This window comes from Miscanthus floridulus, chromosome 16 (assembly GCF_019320115.1).
Source record: "Miscanthus floridulus cultivar M001 chromosome 16, ASM1932011v1, whole genome shotgun sequence".
NCBI classification, from domain to species: domain Eukaryota; kingdom Viridiplantae; phylum Streptophyta; class Magnoliopsida; order Poales; family Poaceae; genus Miscanthus; species Miscanthus floridulus.
Genome location: NC_089595.1, coordinates 119,370,980 through 119,389,203, shown reverse-complemented (window position 1 = coordinate 119,389,203; position 18,224 = coordinate 119,370,980). Strand labels below are relative to the sequence as shown.

The 18,224-nt window shown below is 47.6% G+C and overlaps 2 protein-coding genes and 1 long non-coding RNA gene across 3 annotated transcripts; all 3 read left to right on the top strand.

Annotated features, from left to right (window-relative positions):
* The first annotated feature begins 595 nt into the window (after nucleotides 1-595).
* On the top strand, nucleotides 596-4,603 carry LOC136511973 (V-type proton ATPase subunit C-like). The gene is made up of 11 exons (XM_066505976.1): nucleotides 596-888; nucleotides 973-1,041; nucleotides 1,153-1,280; nucleotides 1,366-1,465; nucleotides 2,118-2,185; nucleotides 2,366-2,507; nucleotides 2,761-2,877; nucleotides 2,980-3,105; nucleotides 3,823-3,906; nucleotides 3,984-4,063; nucleotides 4,142-4,603. The coding sequence occupies exons 1-11, from the start codon at nucleotides 766-768 to the stop codon at nucleotides 4,236-4,238; spliced, it is 1,134 nt and encodes a 377-aa protein (XP_066362073.1). The 5' UTR covers nucleotides 596-765; the 3' UTR covers nucleotides 4,239-4,603.
* A 1,026-nt stretch (nucleotides 4,604-5,629) lies between these two features.
* On the top strand, nucleotides 5,630-8,505 carry LOC136512361 (protein ANTAGONIST OF LIKE HETEROCHROMATIN PROTEIN 1-like). Its single transcript, XM_066506329.1, has one exon. It carries the CDS (start codon nucleotides 6,141-6,143, stop codon nucleotides 7,524-7,526), a length of 1,386 nt encoding a protein of 461 aa, XP_066362426.1. The 5' UTR covers nucleotides 5,630-6,140; the 3' UTR covers nucleotides 7,527-8,505.
* A 1,057-nt stretch (nucleotides 8,506-9,562) lies between these two features.
* LOC136514142 (uncharacterized) lies at nucleotides 9,563-13,196 on the top strand. The gene is made up of 3 exons (XR_010773546.1): nucleotides 9,563-12,228; nucleotides 12,314-12,743; nucleotides 12,842-13,196. It is a non-coding gene; the product is annotated as an uncharacterized lncRNA (long non-coding RNA).
* The last annotated feature ends 5,028 nt before the right edge of the window (nucleotides 13,197-18,224 follow it).

The window sequence follows — 18,224 nt, the reverse complement described above, 5'->3', positions numbered from 1 at the left end:
ACCTCAAAGGCGTCGGGCGAGACGGAGTCTAGCCCTGAGCCCTCGGGCGAGGCCGAGCCACCTCAAAGGCGTCGGGCGAGACGGAGACTAACCCTGAGCCCTCGGGCGAGGCAGAGCTATCTCAAAAAGGCGTCGGGCGAGGCGGAACCAAACCCCTGTCATTCGAACAAGGGACGAAACGGTGCTCTTGTGCGTCCAGAAGTTTTTAACGTTCGGTGGTTTTTGGTTCCACCTTCTGGGGTACCCCGGTATTAGATCCCCGACAACTGTTTTGATCTAAATTTTGGCGATCTAGGCATTGACAAGTGTGGCTTGATGGGCTGATGAGTGATGACACAGATGTTGACGCTGGCGTTGCATATGTAATGTAAAATGTTTTTTACCAGATGACGTGAATTTAAGACGGGTGACCTAGAAAGTGCGCTAATTACGAATTTTGAGAACATGCCGGGATTCTTGACGCTATGATTGATATTTCTTCTTAATGATGAAATATTTCGGGAGAGATTTTCTCACGGATTTTTTTTAATGATCTTGGCTAGTAGCACTACTCGCAAGAGAAATAAAAGAAAATTACTTCAGCGACCGACATATGGGCCCCACATGACAGAAGCCGACTTGTCCTGCTCCTCTGAATCCTGATCCGTGCGGGTGCAGCAGAGCCATCTCCATCGCGAAGCCGCGGGTCGGAACCGAGCTCCTGCGTCAGCCAGATCACACGAACCAAACCACCGCCTCCTCCCCCGATCCTCACCGCCGGCGCCCATGGCGACACGCTACTGGATCGTGTCGCTGCCCGTGCAGTCGCCCGGCGCCACCGCCAGCTCCCTGTGGTCGCGCCTCCAGGACTCTATCTCCCGCCACTCCTTCGACACTCCGCTCTACCGCGTAAGAGATCCTCTCCGACCCCTCCCCCCTCTTCCCGCCGGAATTTAATCTCGCGTCGCCTCACCGTCTCCGCTGTCCGCGCAGTTCAACGTCCCGGATCTCCGCGTCGGCACCCTTGACTCGCTCCTCGCCCTCAGCGACGACCTCGTCAAGGTCCCCCGCCTTCGCTTCCCGCACGATCTCGATCTCCTTTCTTTTTCCCTCTCCCTTATGCTGCCCCGAGCACTAGCCTCTGATTCAATGCTATCTATACCCTGCCTGCAGTCCAATGTCTTCGTGGAGGGCGTGTCGCACAAGATCCGGAGGCAGATCGAGGACCTCGAGCGCGCCGGAGGGGTCGAGAGTGGGACCCTCACCGTCGATGGCGTCCCCGTCGACACCTACCTCACTAGGTCTGCTGCAAACTAATATACTGCCCAGCCGATCGGATGAATGTTCTGTTTAGCTTAAAAGCTTCTGTGTTGGCTGCGCGTGCAGGTTCGTGTGGGATGAGGGCAAGTACCCCACAATGTCTCCGCTCAAGGAGATTGTCGGCAGCATTCAGTCACAGGTTGCCAAGATTGAGGATGATATGAAGGTCTGTTTGCACGTCTTAGTCTCCTCTTTGCTTATCCTTTTTTGTGTCCTGTCCTGGCCTACCCCAATTTGTCGCTGGTATAGCAACGTCAATTCATTAGCTAGACTCGCGGATAGTTTATTTACTACTGTTGGTTGGGATTTAGGAGCTAAGGTTGCTCTTCAGACTTCATCACAACTGAAATATATACAACCATACTCATATATGTGTAATAAGATGCCATGTTTATACTTGTTTCCCAAACGTGTAAATTTCAAAGGAGCTCAGTACAGTTGACAGTGCATTCTAGGGGATTTTGCTTGCTTTCATGTCAATTTACCGTTATCACTACATTGTTCTAACCACTGTTTGTTTGACTATTAGATCTACTGCCACTTGTCCTAGCATAGAGTTGTCACATGCTTCTGATACAGAATTACGGAACCACTAGGATGCAAAGTGACGAGAAACCATTGATCCCAGATTTTGTCAGGACTCAGGACAAAGAAAAATCGTGTTTCTCAGCTAAAATACCATTTGGTTCTCTGGCTGTGGTTTTATCTTTGCCCTCAATTCTATGACTTTCGTTTTTATTGTACTGATACATCTCGTCAATAACTTATATGCTTTATTTTTAATTCACAACTTCTAAAAAAAATACTCTCTTCCCCAGGTTCGAGCAGCGGAATATAATAATGTAAGGAGCCAGCTTAGTGCAATCAACAGAAAGCAAAGTGGGAGGTAAATTGCATTGTCATACTTGTGTGTGCAGACCCTAGAGGAAGTGCTTGATGCCAAGACCATTACGCATTTTCTTTCTTGTTTATTGTAAAAGGAACAGGAGAGCGGAACTGAATGATATATTCATTTCATCTGTTGCTTTTCCTATACTAATTAGTTTGTCTTTTTATTGTGTGAAAGCTTAGCGGTTCGTGATCTTTCCAATCTGGTAAAACCGGAGGATATGATCACCTCGGAACATCTTGTGACCCTTCTTGCGATTGTTCCCAAGTACTCCCAAAAAGACTGGTTGTCAAGCTATGAGACATTTGACACATTTGTGGTAAGGTTAAATTTTTACTGTGTTCTTCATTTATCATGCTTTCTGCTTGTTAGAACCTCCCAAATTGACATATTTTTCTTATAACTTTCCTTTTGAAGAGAATTGAATAATGTTTTTAACTATCCTTAGGAGAATTTTACTTTAATTAAAATCTGTCAAGGTTGTCTAAATTATGTCCTTGATTTCCTTATATGGTTATATTCATACTTGATTTGACTGCCCCATTCATATGAGCTAACTGATAATTTTATAGGTACCTAGGTCATCTAAAAAGCTCTATGAAGATAACGAATATGCTCTCTACACTGTGACACTATTTGCTAAGGTTGTTGACAACTTTAAGGTCCGTGCCCGCGAGAAGGGTTTTCAGGTAAGGTTTCCTTGAGAGTCTTTTGTTTACACTTTACATTAAATCTGGTTATCCTGCTTTAGTCTTTTGTCATCCACTAAGTTTTATGTCATTTGATTCCAGGTCCGTGATTTTGAGTACAGTCCTGAAGCACAGGAAAGTCGGAAGCAGGAGATGGAGAAGCTACTGCAAGACCAAGAAGCTATGAGGACCACTCTTCTTCAATGGTGCTATGCCAGCTACAGCGAGGTACTTGTCTTTTCCTACATAATCTAGTGGTCCTAACAACGACTGTATTTTGTTTCCTTAAAGATTCTATTGGTTACGTTTCTGCTGTAAGTGTCACTAATATTGAATGGAAATTTTAGGCCATGTTTCTATGGAAAGCCATTATGCCGTTAATGTTTCCTGTCATTATTGTCTTCATTTGCATTAGAATTGATAGGTTTCTCTTATTTGAAATTTTAAGTAAGGACATTTGTTGTGAGTCCTGACTCTGTGGCATGCTGGAACTGGTTTTTGCTTTATGTTAATATTTCACCGGTACAACCTTGTTATTTATGGAAAAATTCGTATGGTGGTAACGCATTGATCACAGTGTTTTAAGTCAGATTAGGATGCATCGCCATTTGTTAGTTAAAGCTATGAATTGGCCTTATTATGTTATTATAAGCTGTGCAGGATATGGAACTCTAATTCTTGGAAAGTCAGTGAAGCAGAAAAACTGCTATCCTGCTTTTTGTTGTTTTTAGGGTCGTGAAACTCTTAATTTTACTGAGCCTTGGCTAGGTTTTTAATATTGGTCAGGCACATGTCGTTGATGGTTGCTTCAGTAGACATGACTGTAGTATTTTTGAATCAAATGCTTTCTTGGTGTGGTTAGGTTTGCTGAATTTGTTTTGCCTTCTTTCTCTCTCGTACTCGTATCTCATTTCTTGCTTGTGAATTGCAATTATTATGGTACAGGTATTCAGTTCCTGGATGCACTTCTGTGCTGTTCGTGTCTTTGTAGAGAGCATCCTTAGATATGGTCTCCCTCCATCATTCCTGGTAATTCGCTGAGACGGTTGTTTATTATGGTGAATATTATACTTCCATTTCTTGTCTGATCATATGTTTTGTATCAGTCTGCTGTTCTTGCACCATCTACAAAGAGTGAGAAGAAAGTAAGGAGCATCTTAGAGGAGCTCTGTGGCAATGCCTATAGGTAAATTCAGTGTTTTGGGTTGCGGTCCATTGGATTTTGAGTCACATGTTTTCCACTAACACAACATTTGAAACGCAGTCTTTATTGGAAATCCGAAGACGATGTAGGCGTCGCCGGTCTGGGAGGTGAAACAGAGGCGCACCCTTACGTCTCTTTCACCATAAATTTTGTCTGAGACCAGTATGTGCCTAGCCGTCTGTGGCCCAGGCAATATTCCGAAGCAGCTGTTGAAACCAAGCGAAATGATCATGTATATTACTTGCGATACGCCAATTCTTTGTTGATTTATCGGTTCATGTGATCCTGTAATTCACATCAGAGAGATCAGCCGATCAATAATGTAGTTTTTGAGGAACCTATGGAATGGCTGAAGAAGGGCGGCTCCGCTCTCTGGACCACCTATTTCCTTGCAGTATTGCACCTTGGAAGTGCCTTGTAAAAAGCCTTTGTGGATAACATGTGTCTGTAGCAGTTGGCTACTGGATTTATATTTATTTACAATAAAACCCATGTGAAATAAGTTAACTCAAATTTGGATTGCGAAGTACTGGTATGTTTCTCAGATGAAAAAAAAAGGAATATGGAACTAGCTAGGCTCTGGGTTTGTGGCGCAGACGCTTTTTCCCTTGGAATGTGTTTTAAAACATTCTGGTTCTGGAGAGTGACTTGCTGCTGCCTACCGGCCATCCCTTGGAATAACAGCTGCGAATGAGAGCCTGCTTGTCCTGTTTCCAAAGGATGCGCATGAAAGCCACACGAAACTGGGTGGCTCGTTTGGCTGCGGCCTCTCGTAAACGATCTTAAATTTTCAATTGAATAGTATTTTTCTCTCATGTAAATCAGCCAGCAGTACTTCTTCACGAACCAGTAACGATACGAACCAGCCAACTGAACAGGCTATGAGTTGCTCGTAGCCCGTGTTTGGAGCGCATGACTGAAACTGAACTAAGGCGTTGTTTAGTTCCTCTCCCTAAAGCGTACTCACTATTACATCGGATGTTTGACACGTACATGGAGTATTAAATATAGACTAAAAAATATTTAATTGCACAGATTATGACTAATTTTTTAAATCTAATTAGTCCGTAATTTGACAATGTGGTGCTATCGTAACATGTGTTAATGACGGGTTAATTAGGTTTAATAAATTTGTCTCGCGGATTACTGAGGACATCTATAATTTATTTTATTATTACTATCTGAATACTCGATGTGGCACCGTTGTGACATCCTAAAACTTTACTTCCTGAATTTAAACACCGCCTAAGTTCTATGGGATTTCTGCCGGTTTCATGTGAAATTTTTGTGTTCCAGATCGGTTCTGATTGACAAAACAAACCTTATACATATTTTCTGTGTGCTTTGTTTTGTTTTGTTTTGTTGGTCATAAATTGTGAAGATGTCATCAGGAGCTGGCATTGGCAAGGACAGAAGGACTGCTGGGGTGCAATTGTTGAAACCGGCAACGCCGTCCACTTGTCTCCTCTGAAATTGGGGAAGAACTTGATGGATAAGATACTCTTCCAGCTCAGCCGCCCGCAACCCGAATTTCAATTCATTGCCCGATTTCTTCCAAGAGTAGAGAAGAGAAGAGGAGGAAGCAGTAACTCACTGGATGCCACTGCCAGCCGTCGTCGCCGCGCCGCCGCGGCGTCCGGGCGTTTACACCCATGCACGCACGGGCACGGGGCACCCCTCGTCGTCGCCGTCGCCGTCGCCGTCGCACGCTCCAAAACCAGAAAGCGTCCTCACGCTCCAACTCCAAGGAAGCCTCAGCTTCCCCAGTTCCCCCCTTCCACACTAGTCTCGCTCGGGCCGACAGCGATGTCCCCGTGCGCCTGCTGCTCCTCTTCCTCCTCGCGCGCGCTCACACCCACCTAACCCAACCCGCTCCGCTCCGACCCCAGCCAGGCCAGACGCGGTCGGTCCTCTCCTCTCCAACTCCTGCTCCTCCTAGCTCCTTCCTACCCGTTACCTGCTGCGGTCCGGAGCGGAGACGCCGACCACTTCCACCTCCTCCTCCCTTCCGAACCCAATCCCATCCCCCCTTCCGAATTCCAATTTCCAGCAGGCCGCGATGCCCAAGACGACGACGACGACGAGCCGGCGCCGTAAGCGCGGCGGCGACGAGGGGGACGCCGCCGACGGACAGGCCAGCAACAAGAGGAGGCCCGCCACCAGCGTGCTCACCTCCCTGGACGTCAACGACGCCCCGCGCCCGGAGCTCCCCCTCTTCCAGCTCAGCCGGCCTCGCCAGCAGGCGGGACAGGACGACGACGAAGAAGAGGAGGAGGAGGAGGAGGTGACCGGCGGGGGCCGCGGCGGAGGAGGAGGACCAGGGTCTTCGTCGTTGTCCGCGCCCGCCGCCGCCGCCGCGGGCAACGGCCACGGCCCGCACCAGCAGCGGCGGCTGTGGGTGAAGGACCGGTCGCGCGCGTGGTGGGACCAGTGCAGCAGCGCCGACTACCCGGAGGCGGACTTCCGCGCCGCCTTCCGGATGGGTCGCGCCACCTTCGCGATGCTCTGCGACGCGCTGGGCTCCGCCGTGGCCAAGGAGGACACGGCGCTCCGCGCCGCCATCCCGGTCCGGCAGCGCGTGGCGGTGTGCGTGTGGCGGCTCGCCACGGGGGAGCCGCTCCGCCTCGTGTCCAAGCGCTTCGGCCTCGGCATCTCCACCTGCCACAAGCTGGTCCTGGAGGTGTGCGCCGCCATCCGTGGCGTCCTGATGCCGCGCTTCCTCCGCTGGCCCGACGCCGCCGCCGCCGAGGCGTTCAAGGCCCGGTTCCAGGCGGAGTCCGGGATCCCGGGGGTGGTGGGCGCCATCTACACCACCCACATCCCCATCATCGCGCCCAAGACATCGGTGGCGGCCTACTTCAACCGCCGGCACACGGAGCGCAACCACAAGACGTCCTACTCCATCACGCTCCAAGGGGTGGTGGGCCCCGACGGCGCCTTCACCGACGTCTGCATCGGGTGGCCCGGGTCCATGCCCGACGACCAGGTGCTGGAGCGGTCGGCGCTGCAGCAGCGCGCGGCGGCCGGGATGATGGCGGGGTCCTGGGTGGTGGGCGGCGCCAGCTTCCCGCTCACGGACTGGGTGCTGACGCCCTACGCGCAGGCCAACCTGACGTGGGCGCAGCACGCCTTCAACGAGAAGGTGGCGGAGGTCCGCCGCGTCGCCGTCGACGCCTTCGCGCGCCTCAAGGGCCGGTGGGCGTGCCTGCAGAAGCGCACCGAGGTGAAGCTGCAGGACCTCCCCGTGGTGCTGGGCGCCTGCTGCGTGCTCCACAACATCTGCGACTCGGGCGGGGAGGGCATGGACCCCGCGCTCCGCTGCGACATCGCCGACGACGAGACGGTTCCGGAGAACCCAGTGCGGTCGGACGGCGCCACCAAGGCCAGGGACGACATCGCGCACAACCTGCTCCACAGTGGACGAGCCGGCACCAAATTCTTCTGAAGTCATTCAATTCGCCCCTGCAACCTGCATCGTCCTCGTCGTCGTCGGTTCGTTCCATCAGATTCTTCTTCTGCTATGCTACTGCTCGGTCTCCACGGGTCGTCTCCCTCGTTGGAACCATCCATCCATGGAATTGATTATTCATGGGTTATTTACTACTACTATTGTTTGAACTGTACTGGGGAGATCACCCTAAATTGATCATCCTCATCCTCGTAGAACACTGAACGCACAGAGGGAAAGAGAGATTAATGAGTGGGTCGGGTTGGTTTTTGATCATAGGATTTTTTTAGTTTATTAGTACTAGCACAGACTACAGTTGTTCAAGAAACGTATCCAAGAGCAAAGTTAAAAAAACAGCAAGAAGAAGAAGCACATCCCATCCGATCCCGTGCGTTTTCCTTGTGCTTACCTGTGGCATTGGTATCATCGTGTGCAAAGACTCAGCTCCTCATCAAAGGAAAAGAAATCTCTTCTGATAAGAGGAAAAAAAAGGAGGGGGAGGAGGGAAAATTGAAATACTATCGCCTCATGTGAAAGATCCCGCTATTTAGCAGGTTCGCTTGATGGTTTTAGCTATGACTTATTAGTCATGATACAGTATTTTTTTCTCATTATAAATCAGCGTTAGCTGGGTTTATCAGTCCAGAAACCAATCAGCGAAGGAATAAAAAGAACTGTTGCTGTGCTAGTAGCAAACTTGGCAAATTTTTATTTCGTTTGTGTCAGAAGTATTCAAAAGCAGGTAAGTACTCAAAAGGTCTGTTTGGATCATTAGACTAGTCTTAAACTATCTATACGGGTGAACGAAAAGGTGGGCTAATTTTGAGTTGTGTATAAACTAGTTGCTGTTATTTGCTCTTAGTATGTCAGTAGTCCATGTATCCCAACAGCATAGGACTAGTTCAAGTGACTCTCAAACAGGTCTGAAAATGGGTTTGGCTGAGGCCGTGTTCGGCTGCTGTGTTGCTGGCTGATCGGCTGCTTCTGCTTGGGCTGATCAGCCCAGCCGTTCGGCAGCCCAACTGCAGCCATTCGCTAGCGTAAAAGCCCCCCCGTAGCCCGGCCGGCTCTCCCTCTCTCATTCCCTTTTCAAGCTCCGCACCTCTAGGGTTTAGTCGAGCTCGCCACCGCTTGCGTGCTCTCGGCGCGAGCCGCAGCTGGCGTGAGCCCCTATCCCCTCACCGCCGTCCCGCCCTTGCCCCGGTACACTGTGCCCATCATACGAATGCTTCCTCCGGATCCGAGCCCAGCGGGGTCGTCCGGCCGTAGAACCACGTCCGCCCCCGTTCCCCCGCCGAAGCTGCACGCCGTCGGGCCCCGGCTACATCAGCCCCCAGCGACCGCGGATAGGCCGCGGCACTGTCAAGGCAGCCCCGCTCGCTCCGGATCCGACCCGCTCGTCCTCCTACTGATCCTGTTCACCGTTGCCGCCGCAGGATCCGACCCGCTCCTCGCCATCATCGTCTCTTGCGTCGCCGGATCCGGTGAATCTAGGTACATTGCCTCCAATGTCTTCGGCATTTGGGTTTACGGTTTCAGGAGCTCTCACTCACACCAATGCATTTGGGTTCAGGGTTTCACTAGATGTCGGTAATATGAACTGACACTATGGTTTCCACGTTTTCTGCAGCACAATAGTTGGCTAGAGGTCGTGCTCCTCAACGGTGCCCACACTGGCACCATCGTACTCTTCTTCCTGCTCTCCACTAGAAGCCAGGTTGACAACCTGTGTGCCAAACATGCCAAGCGATCTCACAAGGCAAGCTTCCTGCTTTTTACTTGCTCATCCACCGGTGTTTTTTTGTTGCCCGTGTGTTGTGCCATACCTTGTATGTACCATATACGTACCTGAAAGGTCCTAATGGCTAGAGGGGGGTGAATAGCCTATTAAAAATTTCTACAACAACACTTAACAAAACGGTTAGACAATTATAAGGCGAAGCAAGTGTTGCGCTAGCCTACTAAAAGGCAAGCCACCTACCACAATTCTAGTTTATATAGTTTCTATCCACACAATAGCTATGACACTACACTAAGTTAGTGTGCTCTCAAAAGCTAACTAAAGAGCCACACTAACCAAACTAACAAGCTCTCATAACTAGCTATACTAAAGAGCTTGACAACTAGTTTGTGGTAAAATAATGAGAGTGAGCAATTTGTTAATACCGCCATGTCGAGGAAGGAGCCAATCAATCATAAGAGTGAATACCAATGAAGACCAATCACCTCGGAATCAAATGATGAACACAATGATTTTTACCGAGGTTCACTTGCTTGCTGGCAAGCTACTCCTCGTTGTGGCGATTCACTCACTTGGAGGTTCACGAGCTAATTGGCATCACACGCCAAACCCTCAATAGGGTATCGCACGACCAACACAAGATGAGGATCACACAAGCCACGAGCAATTCACTATAGTACCTTTTGGCTCTCCTTCGGGGAAAGGTCAAGAACCCCTCACAATCACCATGATCGGAGCCGGAGACAATCACCACCCTCCGCTCGACGATCCTCGTTGCTCCAAGCCGTCTAGGTGGCGGCAACCACCAAGAGTAACAAGCGAATCCCGCAGCAAAACACGAACACCAAGTGCCTCTAGATGCAAACACTTAAGCAATGCACTTGGATTCTCTCCTAATCTCATAAAGATGATGAATCAATGATGAAGATGAGTGGGAGGGCTTTGGCTAAGCTAACAAGGTTGCTATGTCAATGTAAATGGCAAAGAGAGTGAGCTTGAGCCGGCTATGGAGCTTAAATAGAAGTCCCCACAAAATAGAGCCGTTGTACCCCTTCACTGGGCACAACTCGGGTGACCGGATGCTCCGGTTGGATCGACCGGACGCTGGCCCTCAGCATCCGGTCACGTGATACACGCCATGTGTCTCCTCTCTTTGAATACTATTCGCCCGATCTCAACGGTCAACAGTCGACCGGACGTAGCAGCTCAAAGTGACCGGACGCTGAACCCCAGCGTCCGGTCGTTTCCAGTAAGCATCCAGAGACGACTTTTCACGACCGGACGCGTCCGATCATGCTCGACCGGACACACCCAGCGTCCGGTCACTCGATGACTCCTCTGTGCGCGACCATGTCAGTGTGACCGGACGCAACCGGCCAGCGTCCGGTCGTTTCAGCGCCAGCGTCCAGTCGATGACCGACGCTGCGCTTTTTCTGCTGCTACTGACCGGATGCGCCGGTCCTTCAGAGACCAGCGTCCGGTCACTTACAGTGACCTCCATCTTTTCTGTCTAGGGCGCCGATGGCACCGTCGGACTGTCCGCACTCTATGGGCGGACACTCCGCCGGTGAAGTTCCTAACCCTTGCTCAAATGTGACAACCACCAAGTGTATCACCTTGTTCACATGTGTTAGCATATTTTCACAAACATTTTCAAGGGTGTTAGCACTCCACTAGATCCTAAATGCATATGCAATGAGTTAGAGCATCTAGTGGCACTTTGATAACCGCATTCCGATACGAGTTTCACCCCTCTTAATAGTACGGCTATCGAACCTAAATGTGATTACACTCTCTAAGTGTCTTGATCACCAAAACAAAATAGCTCCTACTATTTATACCTTTGTCTTGAGCCTTTTGTTTTTCTCTTTCTTCTTTTCAAGTCCAAACATTTGATCATCACCATAGCATCACCATCATCATGTCATGATCTTTATTTGCTTCACCACTTGGAATGTGCTACCTATCTCACGATCACTTGATAAACTAGGTTAGCACTTAGGGTTTCATCAATTCACTAAAACCAAACTAGAGCTTTCAGTACCGCATATACCAAATCATATCTTGTAAAACTGGGAACAGATGTCCAACAATCGTGCCCATTGGGACGACGACCCAATGAGCTATTTGCTTGACCTATGCATTGAATAGAAGAACCTTTTGCACTGGAATCAAAGGGGGTTAACTAAGCTAGGATGGAATAACGTGTATCGCCGATTATCCGATCACATAGGTCATGTGTATGACAACAAGCAGGTCCGGAACAAAGTTAATGCGTTGAAAGGGAAGTACATGGACTGGCTCAAGGCCCAAACCAGCAGCGTGCTAATGAACCTGTTCACGTGAATCCTCACATACCTTTGCCCGAGCCCACAGGTGCGCAATGGTTTGAATTGAATTTGCGCAACCGACTTAAGTGCTATGACAACTTCCGTATGTATCCGGACGCATTCCTTAGGTTGCATGATACCTTAGTTAGATATCATGGCCTCAAAAGTACACAAGAACTTGGGTCCAGGGAAGCTTTAGCTATGTTTGTCTGGATTTGTGCATGTCGACAGCCGTATAGACAGGTTAGGGAGAGATTTGACCGGTCCTTGGATATAGTTAGTAGGAAGACGGGTCATGTTGCGAATTGCCTGTTCTCATTGGCACAGTATGTTATTTTCCCCAAGGATCCGGAGTTTAGAAAAGTACATGGAGACCTGTTGTCGTATGCACCTTACTTTGATGGGTGCATAGGGGCTCTAGATGGGACTCACGTTCGAGCTCTTGTTAGTCGTCGGTCAAGATTGGACTTCATAAATAGGAAAGGCCATACAAGCTACAATGTGTTAGCCATATGCGACATGGACATGAGGTTCACATATGTCGGTGCGGGGAGGGCAGGGGTCAGTCATGACATGTCGGTGTTGACAAAGTGTTTGGAGACACCAACTTATCCGCACCCACCAGAAGGTTAGTTTTTTAGCTGTACATGATTGCTTGGATACTTGTTGTGATATGTGTGTAAGTAATGGTGGAGATATATGTTGTTTTGTAGGAAAGTACTATCTGGTCGACTCGGGATACGCCGTGAAAAAAAGGAGATTTGGGCCCTTATCGAAATGCAAGGTACCATCTTGATGAGTTCAGGGACAGCGCAGCTCCTACAGGTTATGAGGAGCAATTTAACTTCCGCCATTCAAGTCCGCGTAATGTCATCAAACGAACATTTGGGCGACTCAAAGGCAAGTGGCACATTCTCGCCCTAGTTCCGTATTTTGAGAGAGTGAAGCAAACAAAGCTTATCATTGCATGCTTTGCGCTGCACAATTGGGAGTTGGAACACGACGAAGAAAGGGCTTCACAGAGGATCTGGCAAAGAGATGCAGATTACGACGCCGGCGCATGGGTGGCAGCAAATGCTAGTGATGATATGTCTGATGTGCGAGATTGGATCGCCTTTGGTATCTTGGCAGGGTAGTTGGTAGGTATGGCAATTTTGTGTGTTGCATTGTTGAAGTTGTGATACAAGTTCAACAGTACGTGTGCACAGATTTCATTGCTATTCGATTGCGTGATAATGCAGGTGATGGTGTAGTAGTAAGGCCATGGTGTGGTTGGAGTTGACGATGGCACGAAGAGAAGGGTGCAGATGGACGTTTTGGTATATGTCTCTCTTCTTCTTGCTGTCCAATATGTAGCTTGTTCGAATGGCTACAATTTTTGTACATGTTCCAGTCATGCCTATGTAGAGAATGTTGTAATGGTACTGTAATCTGCACTGCACGACCTTGGACCTATGTAGTATGTGATGTCTGTACATGTAATTCGGAACTTTGTATGTGACTGTAATTGTAATGGCTTGTATGGACCTCTTAGGTGTAATGTAATAGTGATTTGTAGCTGTAATCCACTGTTAGTAGCTCTTAAGAAAATGCTAGTGGAGGTTGTGTGTTTGAACTGTCATTTATTGTTGTTTGGCTTGGTTGTCATTTGGCGCCAACTTTTATATTTATGTTGGGTTGGCGTCAAAATTTGAATTGCTCGACTGTCATTTGAATCTTGGTTCTGGTCACCAGCTGGCTGGATGTGCTGCTACTGGCTGTAGCTTATTGGTCGGATGATTCAGCCACAACTGCAGTTCAGCCAAAAAAAGTGACAGCCGAACATGTCCCGAGGCCGTCTCCAACAGGAGACCTATAAGGAGACCCAAACTTAAAATGAGTCTCTAACACAATACCTATAGCCTCCAATAGAGTACATATATATAGAAAGAAAAAATTACAAAAATAACACTCGAAAGATTGACTCCTTGATTATGATGACACTTGGGTGGATGACAAATGGGTCCATCTGTGTCTATGAATGTGAGTCCAATGTTAAATCTGCAAACGACCGATGTTTCGAGTCCTATTTTTGTAAACCGTTCAGATAGAAGACTCATTTTAGGTGCCAAGAGAGGTATAACCCAAATATAAGTATTCTCTTCCCTGAAAACCCATTTGCAGAAAGGGTTCTCTTTTGAATCTTGTTGTTGGAGAAGACTAAAAATAGATATTGAACTATTTAATTGTAGCGCTACCCAGGTGTTGAGTGTTGGTATCGATCGTTGGAGACCGTCTGAGTTGGTTTGCTGAGGTGGGGTTGTGTTGACTTGCAAGACTGGGTGTGAACCGTTTGACATTCCCTGGTCTGTGCTGTACTGTCTTCCGATCCGAGGTGACGAACGAAACGATGTTGCAAAATTCCTGGCCCGCCCGGCCGGCCGGTTTGCGTCTGTTTATCCATCCAACTAGCAGCTATTGTCGAGCTGTATGGATTCTTGAGAAATTTGAAGAGGTAGATTCAGTAGAAACTCTTCGACGGCGCTGTCCGTAAAGTCAAATAAAAGCAAGGGGGAAAGAAAAGAAAAGGAAAAAAAAAAGGAAAAGACGACATGGATCGTTGTGAATGAATGATGAAATGACAGCGTGTTTAGTTCCCTAAAGTTGGATATTTGGGCTACCGTAGTATTTTCGTTTTTATTTGGTAATCAGTGTTCAAATATGGACTAATTAGGCTCAAAACGTTCGTCTCGCAATTTCCCATCAAACTGTGTAATTAGTTTTTTTCGTCTACATTTAATGCTCCATGCACGGATCATAAATATTCGATGTGATAGATACTGTAGCATTTTTTGAGATTTTGGTGTAGAACTAAACTCGCGCTGATACGATAAAACGCGGCTTCGTCACGGAAGGGGAGAGAGACGGGGAGAAGACGACATTTTGGCGGCCCTTTTGCTCTAGGGCCCGGCTGGTGTGTTGGGAAAAAAAAAAGTGAAAAGACGCATGGAAATCACGCGAGGGAGAAGAGGAGTGCGGTGTACTAGTACTAGTCTACTAGATACGCGTATCTTGGCATGCCGTGCAGCTGCAGCGAAACCAGAATGGATGGATGGAGCAGGCCGCAGACGGTAACGACTTGCAATCCTGCAGTACCTGTAGCGGGCCAGACCGGGGCCCATCCAGCAGAAAGGCAAGGCAAGGCAAGGCAAGGCAAAGCGAGCAAAGGAAACGTGTTGCGCGGGACGAGGGAGACTGAGGAAGGACCACGCGGCACGTCGCCGTCGCCGTCCCCGTCCCCGTCCCCGTCACGACGCTGCTGCCTCCTGCCTGCCGGCCTGGCCCGGCCCGCCAGAGCGACCGAGTACACTTCCCATTCCAAAACAAGTGTACTAGTGCGGTTGTGCTGTGCCGGCCGGGAGTCGCTCACGATTTTTTTTAACACTTTTTTAAACTATTTTTAATTTTAACACCGTTTATATTTTTTCTTTAAAAAACAACACTTTTGGACGCGTCTGTTTGCATGGCGCAGCAAATTCACGCTGCCGCGCCATGCATGGTGGTGCGGCATGGGACAGTCAACGGCCGCGGCGACCGCTGACATAGCGGGGCCGACGCACCGTGCATCATGGCGCGGCGAGGCTTTACTTACCCGTTGCGGCGCTGGCTCCCTCCCTCTGTCTATCTGCCCGTGCCATTGCCTCTCGGCTCCCCCACGGCCGGCCGTCGACTTTTCCTCCCTTGTCGGCCCCCTCCCTACCTTCTCCGAAGCTTCTCCTCAGTCTTGTCAAGGTAATAAAGCTCCTCCTCGGTCTCCACGGTGGATCGAAGAATTTGAATGAGTAGTTAGGGTATGGAGAAAAATATGAGTTCGTTAGAACGTTGGATTGAAGGATTAGGATTATGATTGCCAATGTTAAGGTTAATTGGTTAGTTAGAATGACGATTACCATGTATTCTAAGGTCAGTTTTTATACGAATTTTGCTTGTTTGAGTTTGCATCTCAACTTTTATATATGAATAAATATATGGACACACCGTTGATGCACCAAATTTTATTTTTAGTGACCAAAGTATAGTTTTTATATAGTTTGCATGTTTACATCTAAGATAGAGTTTGCACCAAAGTGTAGGTTATATTTTATTTGTTGTAATACAAATGGTTCTCATTGACATTAATTTGTGATGTTTTGATTTTTGTTTGTTAAATTACAACTGTTTTGTTAGATGCAAGACATGTATCGGGGAGGGGTTTTAGCGAAAACGGGGTCGTCCTAGAGAATTATGCCTCGACGCGTCTAGCAAATATGCCTCCATCCCTCCTGACCTCCCTGTCCCTAACTATGACTGTGGTTTCCCGGCCGACGTGTTTTAATCGAGACATCCAGACACAGCGGCGCGTTGCTTCTACATATGAAGTCGTTTTAATGTAAATAATTATTTTCACTATATTTTTTTCTTCATTTGTGTAAGTAGGCTACTAATATTTTGTTTGAATCTTATTGTGTAGGCCCATGAGAGGTGCTTTTTCTTTCAGTGGATCGACGGTGCAAACAAGTTTAACCCTAAGTACCTCCTTTTCGACGATTGGTGTAGAGGGAGACATCCACGTGAGCACTTCGAGCGGTGGGTTCCACCCCCTAACCCCCCGCCAATGATGGCTAAGGATAAGCACCTAGCCGCAGTTAGACGACTCGAGGAACCTTCTCTGTGCGAATGCGGAGATCGAGCTGTGATAAATCATAAGAATACGTTGGAGTTTGTGTGTCCTAACAAGCACGAAGTAAGTGGAAAGTGTATCTGTTTAAATGTTTATCTCTATATATGTGCGTGTACTAATGTATTCTCTTGTAGCATTATGGATTTGGAAGTGTCATTTTAATGAGTGGCTCTATGGTCCTAAGAATCAATGGCTGGAGCCACTAAAGGCAAAGGAAAAGAAGAAAGAAAGGTTAAATTACAAAGCACCTTCAGTCATATGCGAATGTGGTGTTAAATCCAACTACGATCTAGTCCCTTCAGAGCTTGGAATAGGCCATTATTACGGCCATATGATTGACTATGATGAGGTTGATAAAATGACTATGATGTGGTGTTAAAATGATGTGTTGTTGTATAAACAATCTAGTTCAAGCACAAGACAACAATGTAAATGGAATTTATACAAAGGCTTATTTATTGTGGGATTTCTATGTACTGTGTGAAAGAAAGCTCGTAAGAATTAATTAATAAGACATGAGGGATTATATATGGAATGGTCTCATATTTGAAGCTTGCTAAATTGAAATGAAAAAGATAACAATACAAATGAATGGATGATTCACCACAAGATGTGACTTGATGGCTTGAGATGGTGAAGATAGCAAGAAAAGGCTTTGAGGTACTAAGCAAGGATGAAGGGCAAGTGATGGTTTGGCGGCTGAAGAACCTAGCTAGGGTGAAGAAGGAAGTACTTGCATTTAGTTAAGATACTAATCAAGCTATGATGGTCATGTCTATGTGGAGGATCAAATCACTATTGGAGTATCTGATGAAAGTGACTTGATACATTTGGGATTATTCAAATTTGATAAATGGAATCAAATCACGTGCTCAAGATGGCTATGCTCAAGTGAAAAGATCAATATCAACATGTTGGCACCCTCACTTGATGAAGAGTGGAATACATGGCTTCGGTTGAAAGAGATCAACTCAAAAGGTTTAAATTCGTTATACTTTTAAATTTGAGTTAATAGGAATGTTGTACTATTAAGAGGGATGCATCATGTTGATAGATAATGTTTCATAAGTGCTCAAGCCAACCCATGTGAGTTTTTAGAGTGTTTGAGAGACAAAAAAAGCTAACTGGTTTTGCTGGTCTGGCAATACCGGACACGTCCGGTATTTATCCAGCAATGATAATATTATTGATCTCGGGTTGGCTCGTCAGGAGTTCCAACGTGAGTCAGAAGTTTCGACGGTCGGGAGTTCCGATAATGGTCGGGAGTTCCGACATCTCGTGCTTAACTGACTTGGAGAGTTCACTGTGGTGGTCATACTAGACGTGTCCGGTTTTCATATTGGACACGTCCGGTATGGACGGCCAGAAGCCAACAGCTATTTTTCAAATGCCTTGAGAGTCGGGAGTTCCGACAGTCGGAAGTTCTGGCATGAGTTGGGAGTTCCGACATCTCACATACTTTAACTCAGTTGCCATAGTTTTCAAATGTGTTGAGGGTCAGGAGTTCTGATGTAAGTTGGGAGTTCCGACGGTCGGAAGTTCCGGTACTCATCGGGAGTTCCGACGCCTCACAACATTATTGTAACTCAGTTACCGTTGATGTAGTGTAAGTCATATCGGACGTGTACGGTATGCATATCGGACGTGTCGGAAGTTCCGGCACTCATCGGGAGTTCCAATGCCTCACAACATTACTATAACTCAGTTACCGTTGGCGCAGTGTAAGTCATACCGAACGTGTCCGGTATGGCAACGGCTATATAACGGCTAGTTTTTCCAAGGGGCTATAAATACCCCCAAGCCTCCACCTTTGGAGGCTGCTGATTCTGCTGATACAAATACACATTTTTTAGCCTTGCCAACTCTCCCAAACCCTCTCTTAGTGAGTGTGTGATCTAAATAGCAAAATCCATTTATGGGTTAAG